At 50.4% G+C, this 12644-nt stretch overlaps 1 protein-coding gene across 6 annotated transcripts in view; it reads right to left on the bottom strand.

Annotated features, from left to right (window-relative positions):
- Positions 1-12644, bottom strand: part of B3GAT1 (beta-1,3-glucuronyltransferase 1) — a 43180-nt gene that overhangs the window by 8604 nt on the left and 21932 nt on the right. For 2 of the 6 annotated variants that reach the window (XM_069788117.1, XM_069788114.1), the window contains exons 2-5: positions 6923-7041; positions 6621-6767; positions 3127-3635; positions 178-474 (exon numbers count right to left, since the gene is read on the bottom strand). In XM_069788117.1, the coding sequence (XP_069644218.1) occupies positions 178-474; positions 3127-3635; positions 6621-6767; positions 6923-6926 (957 nt within the window). In that variant the 5' untranslated portion in view covers positions 6927-7041. Of the gene's footprint in view, positions 1-177; positions 475-3126; positions 3636-6620; positions 6768-6905; positions 7042-9471; positions 9955-12644 lie in introns of those variants that run through there. The other 4 variants (XM_069788115.1, XM_069788118.1, XM_009918131.2 and 1 more) reach the window with 4 other exon arrangements.

The raw sequence follows: 12644 nt of genomic DNA, 5'->3' as shown, positions 1-12644 counted from the left end.
CAACTGCTATTAGCCTGCAACCAAAAAAGATAACTGCCCTCCACACATTTTAATACATAATTGCCCATTCCCAGCTCCCTTGCAATGGGGACATGCTCTCTTCAAATGCACAGGACAAGCGACTGAACGGTCTTTCTTCTGGATCCTTACAACCCATATATGAGGAAGAGACCATACCTTAGTGCAATTGGCAGCTTTCGGCTCAAGGTCATTCAAGGTCACTAGTTCCCGGAGCAGGCTGCTCTCTTGGTAGCCTCCCTTCACTCCTCGCAGTTTGAAGTAAGCCTGAGATCGCTGGAGAATCAGTCTGAGGTTCACAGCAAACCCCGCCATGTCTATAGCAAAGGGGCGATGGGGGTCGAACACAGTTTTCCAGCCATAGACCTTCCCTGCAGCGTTCACTTTGGGCGACTCGTAGCGCAAGCCACCGACGAAGGCTACTGGCCACACTGACACCTTTCTGGTGCTGCGCATCTGGAGGTAAGGAAAGAGAAGAGTACGGTGGGTGCGCACAGAAGGATCGGCTGCACGCGACTTCCAACACACAAACCAGCACACCAGCAGAATGACTTCACCTTGTTCACTGTCCTGCAAGAAACAAATGCCCCTGAGCTTCAGCACAAACCCTAGAGCTAAGACCCTGGGTGAGGTTTGCAGGCAGCCTCCGTGGCTTGGACCAAGCCACAGAGCTCATTACTCACCTGTACAAGGATGCACATTCTGGAGCTGGAGAAGCAAAGTGCTTTGGAAGGTGGCAGCTAATAATAGCAATAGTAACAGATAGCCACGGAACCCAGCATGAGTTCAGCACTGAAAACAAAGCTGCCAATAATAAACTTAACTGAGATTTAAGAGTGGGTTTTTGCCCAAAGGTCTTTAGAGCTGCTGGGCATCAGTCGTCCACATGGACAGCTGGGGAAATCAGGACACGGAGGAGGAAAGCACCTTGTCCAAGGCCAGCTGGAAATGCAGGAATGGCATATCAAGGAAGAAAGGTGCTTTCTCTGAAAGCTAAGGAGTTTGAGCTGCAATCTCAGCCTATGAGCCTCAGCAAGGCTAAAAGCATCTTTAGAATGAGGCACTGCAGCTGTAGCCCACAACCTCAGGGACAGCTGAGATGTGCAGCCTCTCCAGAAACTCCCAGCTTGGAGGACGGTGCTCTGTAGCTGCTCCTGTTACCCAGTGGAGCAATGCCGGATGCCTCTGCTCCCTGCCGAGTCAACAGAAATAGATAGGAGCCATCACGGGACGCTTCAGATGCCTGCTCTTGCCAATGCAGATGCTTTGAATGCTAGTCTGCCCACTCACCCCCCAGTGCCCTGTCCTGCTATGCTGGCAGGCTCAGCCTCGTGTTCTGCTCTCAGCCTAGTCTCTTAGATCAGGGATCTCCCAGAGCTAATCTCATCACTGCTAATTACTGCAAACGAGACCAGAAGAGCTCTGGCACTTGCCCTTCTGCATTATACACATGCTAACGGCAGCCCCTGTCCACAGGGAACAATAGTGCGTGTCTTCTGCATTTCACAGCACATTTCATTGGCTCCATGTGACCTTAACTGCAGCTACATATCAGAGAGGAGAAGCCTCTACGAGCAAAGCACAGAGGTGAACGAAGGAACCCTTTCTACTTTATTAACGTGCAGTGTCTGTCAAGATGATGCCAGAGCAAGCCTCAGAGGGGACTGTGGAAGAAAGACATTCAGTCTGAATTTGCTTTCAGCTTTAAAAGCGTGTACACTCCTGTGGCTATCCAAGCTCAAGTGAAAGCCATCAGGGAAGGGGAAGGGGGCATATATGGAGTGAATAAATAGGAGATCCCTGGTATGGAAACTGGCAACTGGTGGGGAAGGAGGCAATCCTCCTTTCTTGTCCCTTGCTGCAAGAGCTCGGCCTCAGGAGAGCAAGGGAACAAGTAATTTCTGAGCTGGAAGCCAGGTGAGGTACAGTGTACCTGGCACTGTAAGACCACTGCATGCCTGCAGACAGGGAAAGGCACAGGAGTTCATTTAGAGCCCCAGTAGGAGTGGAACAAACAGCAAATGTGGGAAAGCACATGGGAATTTTCCCCGGCTCAAGCCTGATAAGGCTGTCAGGACATGCTGAAATTCAGCCTGCCATCACAGCTCCTGGAGCCCCAAACTTCCAGGCTGAGATCTCAGCCCCATTGCCTACTTCCAACAGCCTGGGAGAGCATCCATCCCCTGACGCTGGATGAGGGAGAGCTCCAGAGGCGAGTGCTGCACTTCCCTCCCGGCAGAGAGACAGCCCTCTCCAAGGCAGAGCACAAAGGGCACCGCTTTTCTGGGAGCAGAAGCAAGCACTGACAAACGCACGCTCCTCGCGTGTGCAGCAAGCCAGAGGCAACCGCACAGAGCATCTCTGAACAAGATGTCCTGCGAGCGCTATGACTGTGCTGACACCGTTCAGGCGTAACTCTGAAAGGGCACTGCTACCTCGGCTGGGGATCTGTGCAGAGCAGGTGCCAGGCTCTTGACAGCTATAGTATTTAACCAGTGGACACTCTGGGATGACAGCAAACAAATGCAAACAGCAAGCAAGGAAGAGAAACCCCAGGGACTCCTCAAACAAGAACAAACATGAATTAACAGACAGCCAAGTGCAATACATAGGAGTGGCGGAGAAGAAAGGTGGATAACATCAGGTCAGGAATCAGCTGGAAATCTCCTCCAGGGTGGGCCATGGAAGGAGGATGGCTAAGGTTTCTTTAGCTAGGCACGTGCTTCTGCACAGGCACGTTGGACAGCAAGCGATGTTCCAACCCTAACAAGGCTCCCCACAGGGGAAGGCAGCTCCTCATTAGCTTCCTTTACAGTAAAAACGACGTGCCTCCTGGTCACATGCCACAGGATAAACTGGGGTTCCTCTTGCTTCGCGCAGGATGCCTTTGACGCTAGGAAACGCACACTTTGCGGCGCAGTAACCAAGCCCCAGAGAAAACCTCAGGACAGCTGCAGTGGGACCGTTCTACAGCCAAGACCTGGTCCAGAGCTCAGGAGAGGATGTACACAGCATCTCCTCAGCTCAGTACGCAGCATCTTTTACACCCCACGTGCCTATCTATCTGCTGCGTTCAGTCAGTTGGGAGCCCCCCCAGCAGCGTCTTACCTCCTCGAAGAGCTCCAGGCTGTAGGTGTTATCATCATCGGCAAAGTAAACAATCCCAGGCTGGCTGTTATTTTTGTTAAAGGTCTCTCTCAGCCATCTCAGGGCAAGGTTCCTCTGCATGGTCCCCCGGGGGATGCGGGGATCCCTCATGTCTCCCCGCAGCTTGTAGTTGCGGGGTGTCTCCACATTGAGGTGAGTGTAGTTAAGCCCCGTGTCCCGCAGCAGCCGGGTGATGAGAGGCGTGCGCCGCTGTGAGTCCTCCACCAGGATCCAGTGCAGGTTTGGGACGTGCAGGAGGGTATTGGCCAGGCGAGTCAGCTCTGCCTTCTGTACGGGCCGGCTGTAGGTGGGTGTAATGACGTGGATGGTGGGAAGGGTGTCTGACCACGGGGGTGGGCGGGTATAAACATATTCTGTCCTCACCACCTCCACAATGTCCCGGTCCGACAAGCAGTATTCCTTGGAGTCCAAGCCTGCAGCGAGATCACGCCGGGAATCACCACCATCATCTGAGCAAGGGTATGAGAGAGAAGAAAAAGCCGCATGGACTCAGTCTTCCAATACCCCCCGACTGAGCCAGCAGGCTGCTTGCTAATAGCAGGTCACCCTCATGGTTTCAGAGGAAAGGAAGCAAGCTCGGATGGAGGGTTTAATAAATAAGTACACAAATAAATAAAGGAATCAGGGACAAACACACATGAGAAAAGAATTTCCTGCTGTTAGAAAACTGGCTCCAAACAAGGCTTGAGAGCCCTGGACAATGCTGCAGCTGAGTGCTCAGAATAAGCAACTTCAAAAAGCACCCAGAAGAGACGGGCTTGTACAGCAATTAGATCTAGATAAAGAAAATAGCAACATGGATTGACGGTCTGTCATTCTTGAAAAGCTCCAGTGCTCTGGGCACCACGCTCAGCAGGACAGGATTCACGGCTCTGCACTCGGGCACTGGAGCACCTGGACTGGGAGGCAGAGCACTAACTGGTGGAAAATACCAAGTCAGTGAAGATCCCCCCAACAGCATCATCTGGCCACGATACTGCAGTACCCCACTGCTCTCCTGACAGGCTTGGGATGGCGTACAGAGACGCAGGGAAAGACACACTTCCAATCCAGAAATGGAGAGTAGACATTAAAGCCTGCAATTGTAGGCTTTTTCCTGCAGAGACTTTCACCTGTCTCTGACTAACCTCTCCTCAAAAAGACCCTACCAGTCTCTGAACATAACAGCCCATTCAGTAGTGCTGATGTGAACAATGAACAGCATATATATATATAGGATACACTGATCCACACATATAAAATCCTTGCAAAGAGAGACTTGTTCATGATCAGCTCAAGGGAAAAAAAAAAGTTCATGCACCTGTGACTTTTCCAGGGTGTGACTTTCACACTGCTGTACCACCGTAGACCAGCAGGAATACCATGGTCTACAGTTAGGAACTGGGAGAGATGAAGGGGCACCTCCATTCAGGATATAAGCCAGCTGCTCTCTAGTGGGCACATACTACTTTGAGCCACAGATTTTGCAAAACCAGCTACTACCAGGAACTTCAGATGAGAAAGAACAGGAACAGACAGACATTAGATCTGACCCAGCAGGGTACTACCTATGGTTTTTTTCATAGCATGCTACTGTTGCAGCACCATAGACTTTGATACCAGCCCTGAACCAAATGAAGGCCTCGTACTCCGTGGCATTGACGGAGGGAGGGTGTATATCTGGTGGGGGGGGACAGGGACAAAGTGTACTACACATGTTGGTGTCAGGCTCTATATAAGGCAAAGCACATCAGCATCACATAGCAGAGCTCTCTGAAAGCAGAGAACACTGGAATCAATTAAAAAATAAACCTGCAAAATGCATTGGACACAGACACAGATGTAATTAGCCAGGACGGTGGTGCTTGAGACAGTTTGCAAACCCCTGCAGGTCAAACCCTCAGCTGTAAATCCTGGCATATGTAAACACTGCTGTTCTGCGCTCGCTAGCGTAAAGATGCACATCCCTTTTTCAGCACCTGCTACCAAAAGATCTCGGAAACGCATTAAAAGAACAAAATGATTTCTCCCAAAAGCTTTCAGGTTGGTCTCTATCACCACTCATTTTCCACTGGGGGCTCAGAGAAGCAGAGGCAGAGGAAGTGTCTTACCAAGGTCATCGGTAAGTTCAGGACTGAGTCAGAGCAGCGCAGTCTCTGTGCTGTAACTTCAGCCTCTGTGGCCATTCACAAAAAACAGCTCCCAGTTTTTAGGGCATTGAATATAACTGGTATACAGACAGCGTATTCTCAGTAGTCTTTCAAGTCCTGTTTTAAAGCCCAGTAGATCCCTCATCCTCTGAAACACTGTCCACCTTCCAGAGGGGATCACAGACATTTTTCTCTTAAGAACTGCCCAAAGCCTCATGGGCGGCTGTCAGTCCTCCAGGGGGAAAGGTAGAGCTGCTCAAGACAGACTCTGGACTTCTGACACTTGAAACTGCACAATCAGACTGTTCAGCAAAAGGATAAGCAACTGTGGAGCATGGGTGCAAACAATAAAATGAAGAGGGGGGAGAATCTCCCAGAGAAAGGGACCAGAGAGGGAAAATGAGCTGGCCTTCTTGCCCACAGACAAGCCTCCCCAAGCTGACCTGCCTGCTCTGGCGCTCAGCAGAAGGGCAGAACCAAGAATGAAGACCTTAGTAGGCAGCGTGGCTTCTTCCAGCCCCCAAGAGCTCTCACAGCCCTTGGATATTGCTGCTATGCCAAGAGCAGGATAAAAACTAGGACCCTTCTGGCCAGAGAGGATTCCTCAGAACTTCCTTGCACTCATCTGATTTCGGCCAGGGCTCTATTTAATGCTTTGTGTGACAGGTAGCGTGGAAGCTGACTCTCCCATAGCACTGTAACTCCACCAAACAATCAGGTGATGTGCTGGCTCTTGCCTTCTCCTTCAAGTGCAAGAGCACCAGTTTGCTGCTTTCCTGAGGATACTTTAAAAATGCTCCTTGCCTCATGTCTCCCAGAGCAGCTGTCTCAAGTGGCAGCTTTGTTTGCTCTCTTTTTTTGCAGCTCTCCTGCTGGACTAACTTGTGTGCAGAATGCTGCAAAGGCCAGCAGGAAGGGACTCCTCTCTTATGGATCATCACAGAACAAAGAAACGCATCCTCCTTCAGTACTCTGACTGATTCTGGGTTCAGGCCATTGTCTTGTGGCGACATAGCACCGTACCAGCTACTAGGAAGACAATTAACTCTATCCCAGCTGAAACCAGGACAGCCATAAAGAGCTCTCCAAGTGCAGTAAGCACATCCCATGGCTTGGACTTTGATGTCTCTGAAGAACCCCTGTGAACACTGGGCTGTTCCTACAGCAGAAGTGGGGAGGCTTCTGCATGAGCATGGACTGGGAGCTGAGATGAGCATGGCTGCCATGGAGAAATGAAATGAGAGAGGAGATGAGGACGAGGGAGGGATGCACAGACTTGGCATGGGCTGGTTTGATTTCTCTCACCCTTGTGCACTGCAAGCAGTGGAGCAATGGTGCTCTGGTGCCAGACGGTGATTAGTAGTGTCCAGGGCAGAACTATCAGCACGATAGCCAGGATGTCTCGTCTCTTCGGCATCTCCAAGACTGACTGGACCCACAGCTCCTCATTACCTGACAGTGAAAACCCCAGAGACAGAACAGCAGAGCACATGGAGAACAGAAATAAATGGGCAAGAAGGAACAAGGACAGAAAGAGAGAACGCGAGAGAGGGAGAGAGCAGCGAAGGCGACACGACTCGTAGGTCTTACCAGTGCTTACAACCCACCCATTGCAGAAGCAGGTTTGGAGGGGCCTCAGCTGCTGGGACCAGGAGCAGGAGGGCACTTCTACAGGACACTGCTGGAGCTGCCAGCAGGAACCTCAGGGACTCATTTGGAAGGAAACCTGCAACACAGAGCAAAGGTGAGTAGGCAGAGAAAAATACTAGGGAGCTGCTCCACAGAGTTCACAGATCCTCCTCAAGAAGAGCAAATCAAACTGGGGCAGTAAGCAACAGAACCGTGTCCCACCCCCCCAGGGAGAGATGACTCCTGGGTGTCCAGAGCCTTGCTTTCCTTGGCATCCACTTGTCAAGCAAGGCCCTTGCTTCAGCCAAGCAGAAGTTGCTCGGTGCTGCAGAGACCATAACGACCACATTACTTGCCTGGCCCACCAGCAAGTGCTCTGACCCACCAGAGCCTCTCCCTCTGCCAGGCAGAGCACTCAGGCTGACTGCGCCCACGCTCTTGGGAATATAGCTCCAGGAAAGCTAGTGACCCTGTGTTTTGCCCGTCATTGTAATCTCCTCAGCTCAGGCCACCCCGCTGGCATCTTTGATGCAGCCAGTTTTAACTCAGGCTTCCAATGGCCTGTTCAGGTTCATTTCTTCCATCTCGGAGGTGTTGCGACTGGAGTATATTAAACTGCCACAATAGCTTAGTTTGATTCAATACAAGCACATACAAGATTTAAGCAGACTGTATTTTATCCGAGTATCTTGGTGAGCAAAGTACATCACTTAGCAGGGACACGCACGGTGGACAGTTTGCAAACATGGGTAGCAGTTTAGTACCACTGTTCCCATGTGGGGGAACGCATTAGCCCACTGCTAAAAGGGCTGCATTGCAGATAAGGGAGAGCCCAGAGAATACCGCAGTCGAAGGCAGGGAGCAGTCTGCTCTGGGAAAAAGCACTGATCTCCCACTGCACAGCCGGTGGCTGGCTGGTCAGTCACTGACACTGCAGTGCCCTGGAAACTACCAGATCCCCTCCTTAAATTGGAGGGGAGCTCCTCAAGCCTGGGCTGTAGGTACAATGCTACTTTGCAAATGTTTTCCCTGAGACCCTTGGAGCTTGCTTTTTCTTGGTTGCATGGGGCAACCATCTCTCAGAGAGAGATCCAGGTTCAAATCCCTGATTCGCCTCATTTGGATTGATCTGAATTTCCCTTGGCCATGCCTTGACCACTGGGCTGTACAGTCAGCCTCCGGCACTGAGCCCAGTGGAAGACTTGAAGCGAAATGGTTCCAAGAACCAACGGGTTGTCCTTTTAAGGTACAAGCAAGCGATATTCAAGTTGCTGGACAGAACCTGGCTCTTCCAAATTAGCACTTCAATCACAGAGGTAATAATTTACCAGGGAAAGCAAGGGATGGGGAAAACACAGGTTGACCTTCGTCCTTAAAAGGGACGTGTAAATGTCCCTCAACAAAAGTTTCAGTGAATCCATTTTTTTCCACACACACAAAAACGCAACTCGCCAAAAAATTTCCAGCCAACTCCAGCAAACAGCCAGTTCCCCGCTCAGAGCTCTCTCACCAGGGAGAGACCTGTCACCTCCCATACAAAAACCTGTGCCAGAGATCACAGTGCCAGCATCTACGGAGCTGGGGACCCATCCTCCTCACATGCACCCGCCCTCCTCCAGCACCGTGCACAGAGGCAAAGCCTCACTCAGGAGACCCTTGTCAGGGGACGAAATCAGCAGATGTGCTGGCAAACCGCATTTAGGAAGTGCAAGGGCCAAGCAGTATGGATGGAGGTTGTGGTGGGTCAGGGCAAGCTGCAGCTAGTGAGGGTGATAAGAGGGAGCTAGTCTTCTGGAAGGGTCTCCAGAGGAAACGACAACAAACTCCTAAACCAACCACCGAACACAGCTGGTTCTACAGAAAGCAAGGTTTCCTGCAGTCAAGTAGGAGGAACCAGCAGGAGAAAGCTTTTCACGGCCCAAGGATATGCTCTGTGCAGCCGGACACCTTGCAGACTTTCAAGGAAGCATCTCCCAGCAACGTGGATTTGTCCCTGTTTTTTTCAGAACTGGAGAAAGCTGCCTCATCCGAACAAAATAAACCAGGGAGGAAGAGGAGGAATGATTCCAGCAAACATAAGCCTTCTGCTGCAACCCTGTCCAGCTCTCAGAGCCAGAGAAATCCCGCTGGCCTAGCACCGCCAAAGCACACAGTGCCCTCAGGAAAGAGCATCTAGCCTCATCCTTGCTGTCCCTGCAGTTGCTGTCAGTGCCTGAACAGAGGATGCTGAGCGTTGGCATCCTTCGAATCCTCTAATACAGCCAGAACATGTCCCTTGAGCATCCCTGTAGAGCAGAGCGGTAAGGGGCAGCTCTGAAAAGACTGAACACCTTGCCTAGTAAAGTGCCTTCCCTGCAAATGCACCAAGGAAAGGATTCTGCCACTGGAGAGGGGGTGGGAGGAAAGGACCTGCTAAAAGAGCCACTCAGAGTCAATTCACAGCATCTGGCAAACTGCCACCGTGGGCTGGCATGCATCAAATGCCCCGTTTGTCAAGGGCAGCTTCCTCCGAAAACAGTGCTCTTACCTTAAAGATGCCTTTTCCTTGCCTCGGGCCAAGCCGGACTCAAATTGTCAGCTTCCTCCCTTAGGACAGGCTGACCCTGAGCTTCGTATGATGGAGAATGGGCACCTTTGGGCTGGGGTGCTACTCTGATTTCCAGCCCCTCAACACAGGGGAAAATGAACAGGCTCCACCGATTTGTGCCTTGGTCTCTTCAAGCATCGATTCCTTTTAATTTGCTACAGAGCATTTAGCAGCTCCCTGGTCAATCATCTGTCACGTTGGTGCTCCAGCTGCCAAGGGCCAACACAGCCCACTTGTGCCCCAGCAGAGAGAGCTGTCGGCTTTGCTTTGCAGCTCTGCTCGGGCTGGCAAGCGGAGAGCTCCCGGGGACGGCGGTCCCCGCCGTGGGAACGCATCCTCCCCATGTCCTTCTGGGGCTGGCTGAGCGCTGAGCTCCTTCTGCGCCATCGGCAATTGCGGGCTGCAGATGCGAATCAGATACCCCGCGCGCGGCGGCCGTAATTAGCGTTCCCTTCCCTACATACAGCGCGCTCCACATGCCCAAAGGGACACGGCCCCGGTATGGATCTGAATCGCAGATGGCGATGGTCGGCTTGGGGGAGAACGTGGAGCCGCAGACCCCGAATTGCTGACCCACGCTTCTGCAGCCCGAGCTGCCCGTCGGCACCCACGGTGTGCCGCGTACTCCTCTCTGCAGCAAAGACGTTTGCTCGCTGTTAATTCCTGAAGCCATTTGATTTTATTGATGACCCTGAGAAGCCTGAATGAAGGACGTCGTAAGAATTCACTTGGGGCTGCTGTGAGCACTGTGAAATCTGGATCCAGGCGAAGTATTTCAAGCGAGCGTGCTCCCTCGCAAAAACGCTAATGCAATGGAGGGCCTCAGTGCAGGGTGACACCAGTTCTCAGTGTAACAAAGCCATGCTCCCACCTCACCGTCACCAAACAAAATAAACCAGGGAGGAAGAGGAGGAAGTGTTAAAGCTGCAAAAGGGGAAACCCACTTTCTCCTGTGAACAACATCAGCTAGGAAATGCACGGTCGCCTGCGATTTTACGTTGCTGGTGAGAGAAGTCACAGCTTCACAGCCCAAGACAGAGGCCTTGCCCCGCATCCAAAAAATCCCTCGCTACCAAAGCCAAATGACGCTTTTTGATGCTGCTTATGGCACAAGTGAGGCTAGCCAAAAATTAGTCCGGGGAAAATTATGCTCCTCTTCACAGCATTCACTCTACCCCTGCCCCATCATAATACCACTCTCCTTTTCCCACTGAAAACATTCAAAACAAAACCTGGCTTTGTTCAGATTGTCAGTTTTAGGCTTCTGCTATCTTCTCCTCCACAGGGAAAAGAAGGAGGAGGAACAAATTTAAACATGAATTAATTAAAAAGATCAAACTCCCTTTTCCACTACAGAAAGTATACTTTCTGTTTTCAGTTTTGAAAAATCAGGGAAAAGACACAAATCACCAGCTCAAATGTAAGCGATTTGGGGGTTAAAATAGTTCTAAAACAAAGGTGTTTTGCATAGTTTGGAAAGACTTTCCTTGGCAGAAATATATTTTGACATGCTGCAAGCAGAAGGGCTGTGCCACATGGTGAAAGAGATTTCACATCCTCCGGCAGAGGGCAATGGTGTCAAGGCATGACAATATTAAAAGGGCACTCATCTAATAAAAAAGCTTTAATAAATCCTGGAGCCATGTGTTGGTAACGTGCTAGATTATTAAATGCTGAAAGTTCTTTTTTAAAATCAAATTAATTGGCATCAGCTCTGACACTTACCATAGGAAACACTGATTTGATCTGCAATCTGGTTTATAGTGAGTTTTACCTTCTTTCTTCCTTTGGGGCTGATCAGCCCCAGCATCATTACTCCTTGGTTTTCCCACATTGAACAGAAGTGATTTAGAACATGTTAAACTAAAGAATTGCTCGAGTTGAATTTGTATATACACATAAGTCACTGGAGTAAAAATATTGTCTAGATGTAAGAAAAACACACACAAAACCCCAAACAAACATACCAAACACTTACTTGTATTACAAAACAGCCAGGAAATAACAAACACACACAGCCAAATCCTACAACAAAAGCTTTACAGAGAAAATAAACACTCATACTTCGGGATACAAAGTATATTCTCACTAATAGCTTTTCCCCCTTGGGCAAAGTACCCCCTAAACCTAAAAACAGGGTTTCTTTCACCTTTGCAATAGCAACTGGTTCTGATCCCTGCTGAAAAATGATGCACAAGCCAGAGCTGGTCCCTCTGCTCAGCCCACGTCAGTCCACTGAGCACCTGGACCACAACCCCCATGACCCAAAAACCCTTCCAAATTTACATCCAAGTTCACACGCCCGAGCCAGTCGTCTCGCACAGAAAACAACTGCGGGCGTGTGAGCGCAGCACTGCCATGTCCATTTTTCAGATGAGGAAACTGAGGCACAGGGTAGTTACAACTCTCCCTTGCAATCACACAGCAGAGGCTGGGGACAAGGGCTTTGCCACTGGGCTCCCCGTGGCCACATGCGGACAGGCTGGTGGCCGGCTCCGGGTGCTCCGTATGCAGCCCTGCTCCTCTCCACCCTGCGCGGCAGGGGATGGGCACGACAAGCCTCTGTCTAAGATTTTGGTATTTGGCAGAAAAAGCTTGTAAAGCACAGGCTAAAAATAAAGGTAGTAATAAAAGCCTCTTGCTCGTTAATTACTCTGTAAGCCATTACTGCCTAAAACCCCCATAACTTTAATGGGGGCGATTGTAAGTATAGTAGCAAAACTGTGGAGCTAATTACTGTTTAGTTATTAAGCAGAACATAGCCAGAATTGAGTAATGAGCATGCAGAATTGCTTGTTCTTCGAGGATTTAATCAGGGGTGCTAACTTCAACCTCAGATTCTCCTGATTTACAGGAGAAAAGGACAGAGGCTTTGCAGCCCAGCCCTCCCAGAAGGCTGCATGATGCTGCAAGGGGAAAACGCACCATCCTTGAGCTAGAACTGATTTGCACAACACGAAGCTTGAATTGCAAGTCAAGAACGGGAGTGAGAATGATTCAGAAATGTTTCAGACCACCGTTACCAATCTGCCAGCTAAGATTCATCCACGGGAATCAAAAGTGTTGAGCCAATGCAGACTGAGTCCGTGATGGAGGGTGGGGGTTTGCATCAT

This window comes from Haliaeetus albicilla, chromosome 7 (assembly GCF_947461875.1).
Source record: "Haliaeetus albicilla chromosome 7, bHalAlb1.1, whole genome shotgun sequence".
NCBI lineage: Eukaryota > Metazoa > Chordata > Aves > Accipitriformes > Accipitridae > Haliaeetus > Haliaeetus albicilla.
This window is presented reverse-complemented; position numbering and strand designations above follow the sequence as displayed.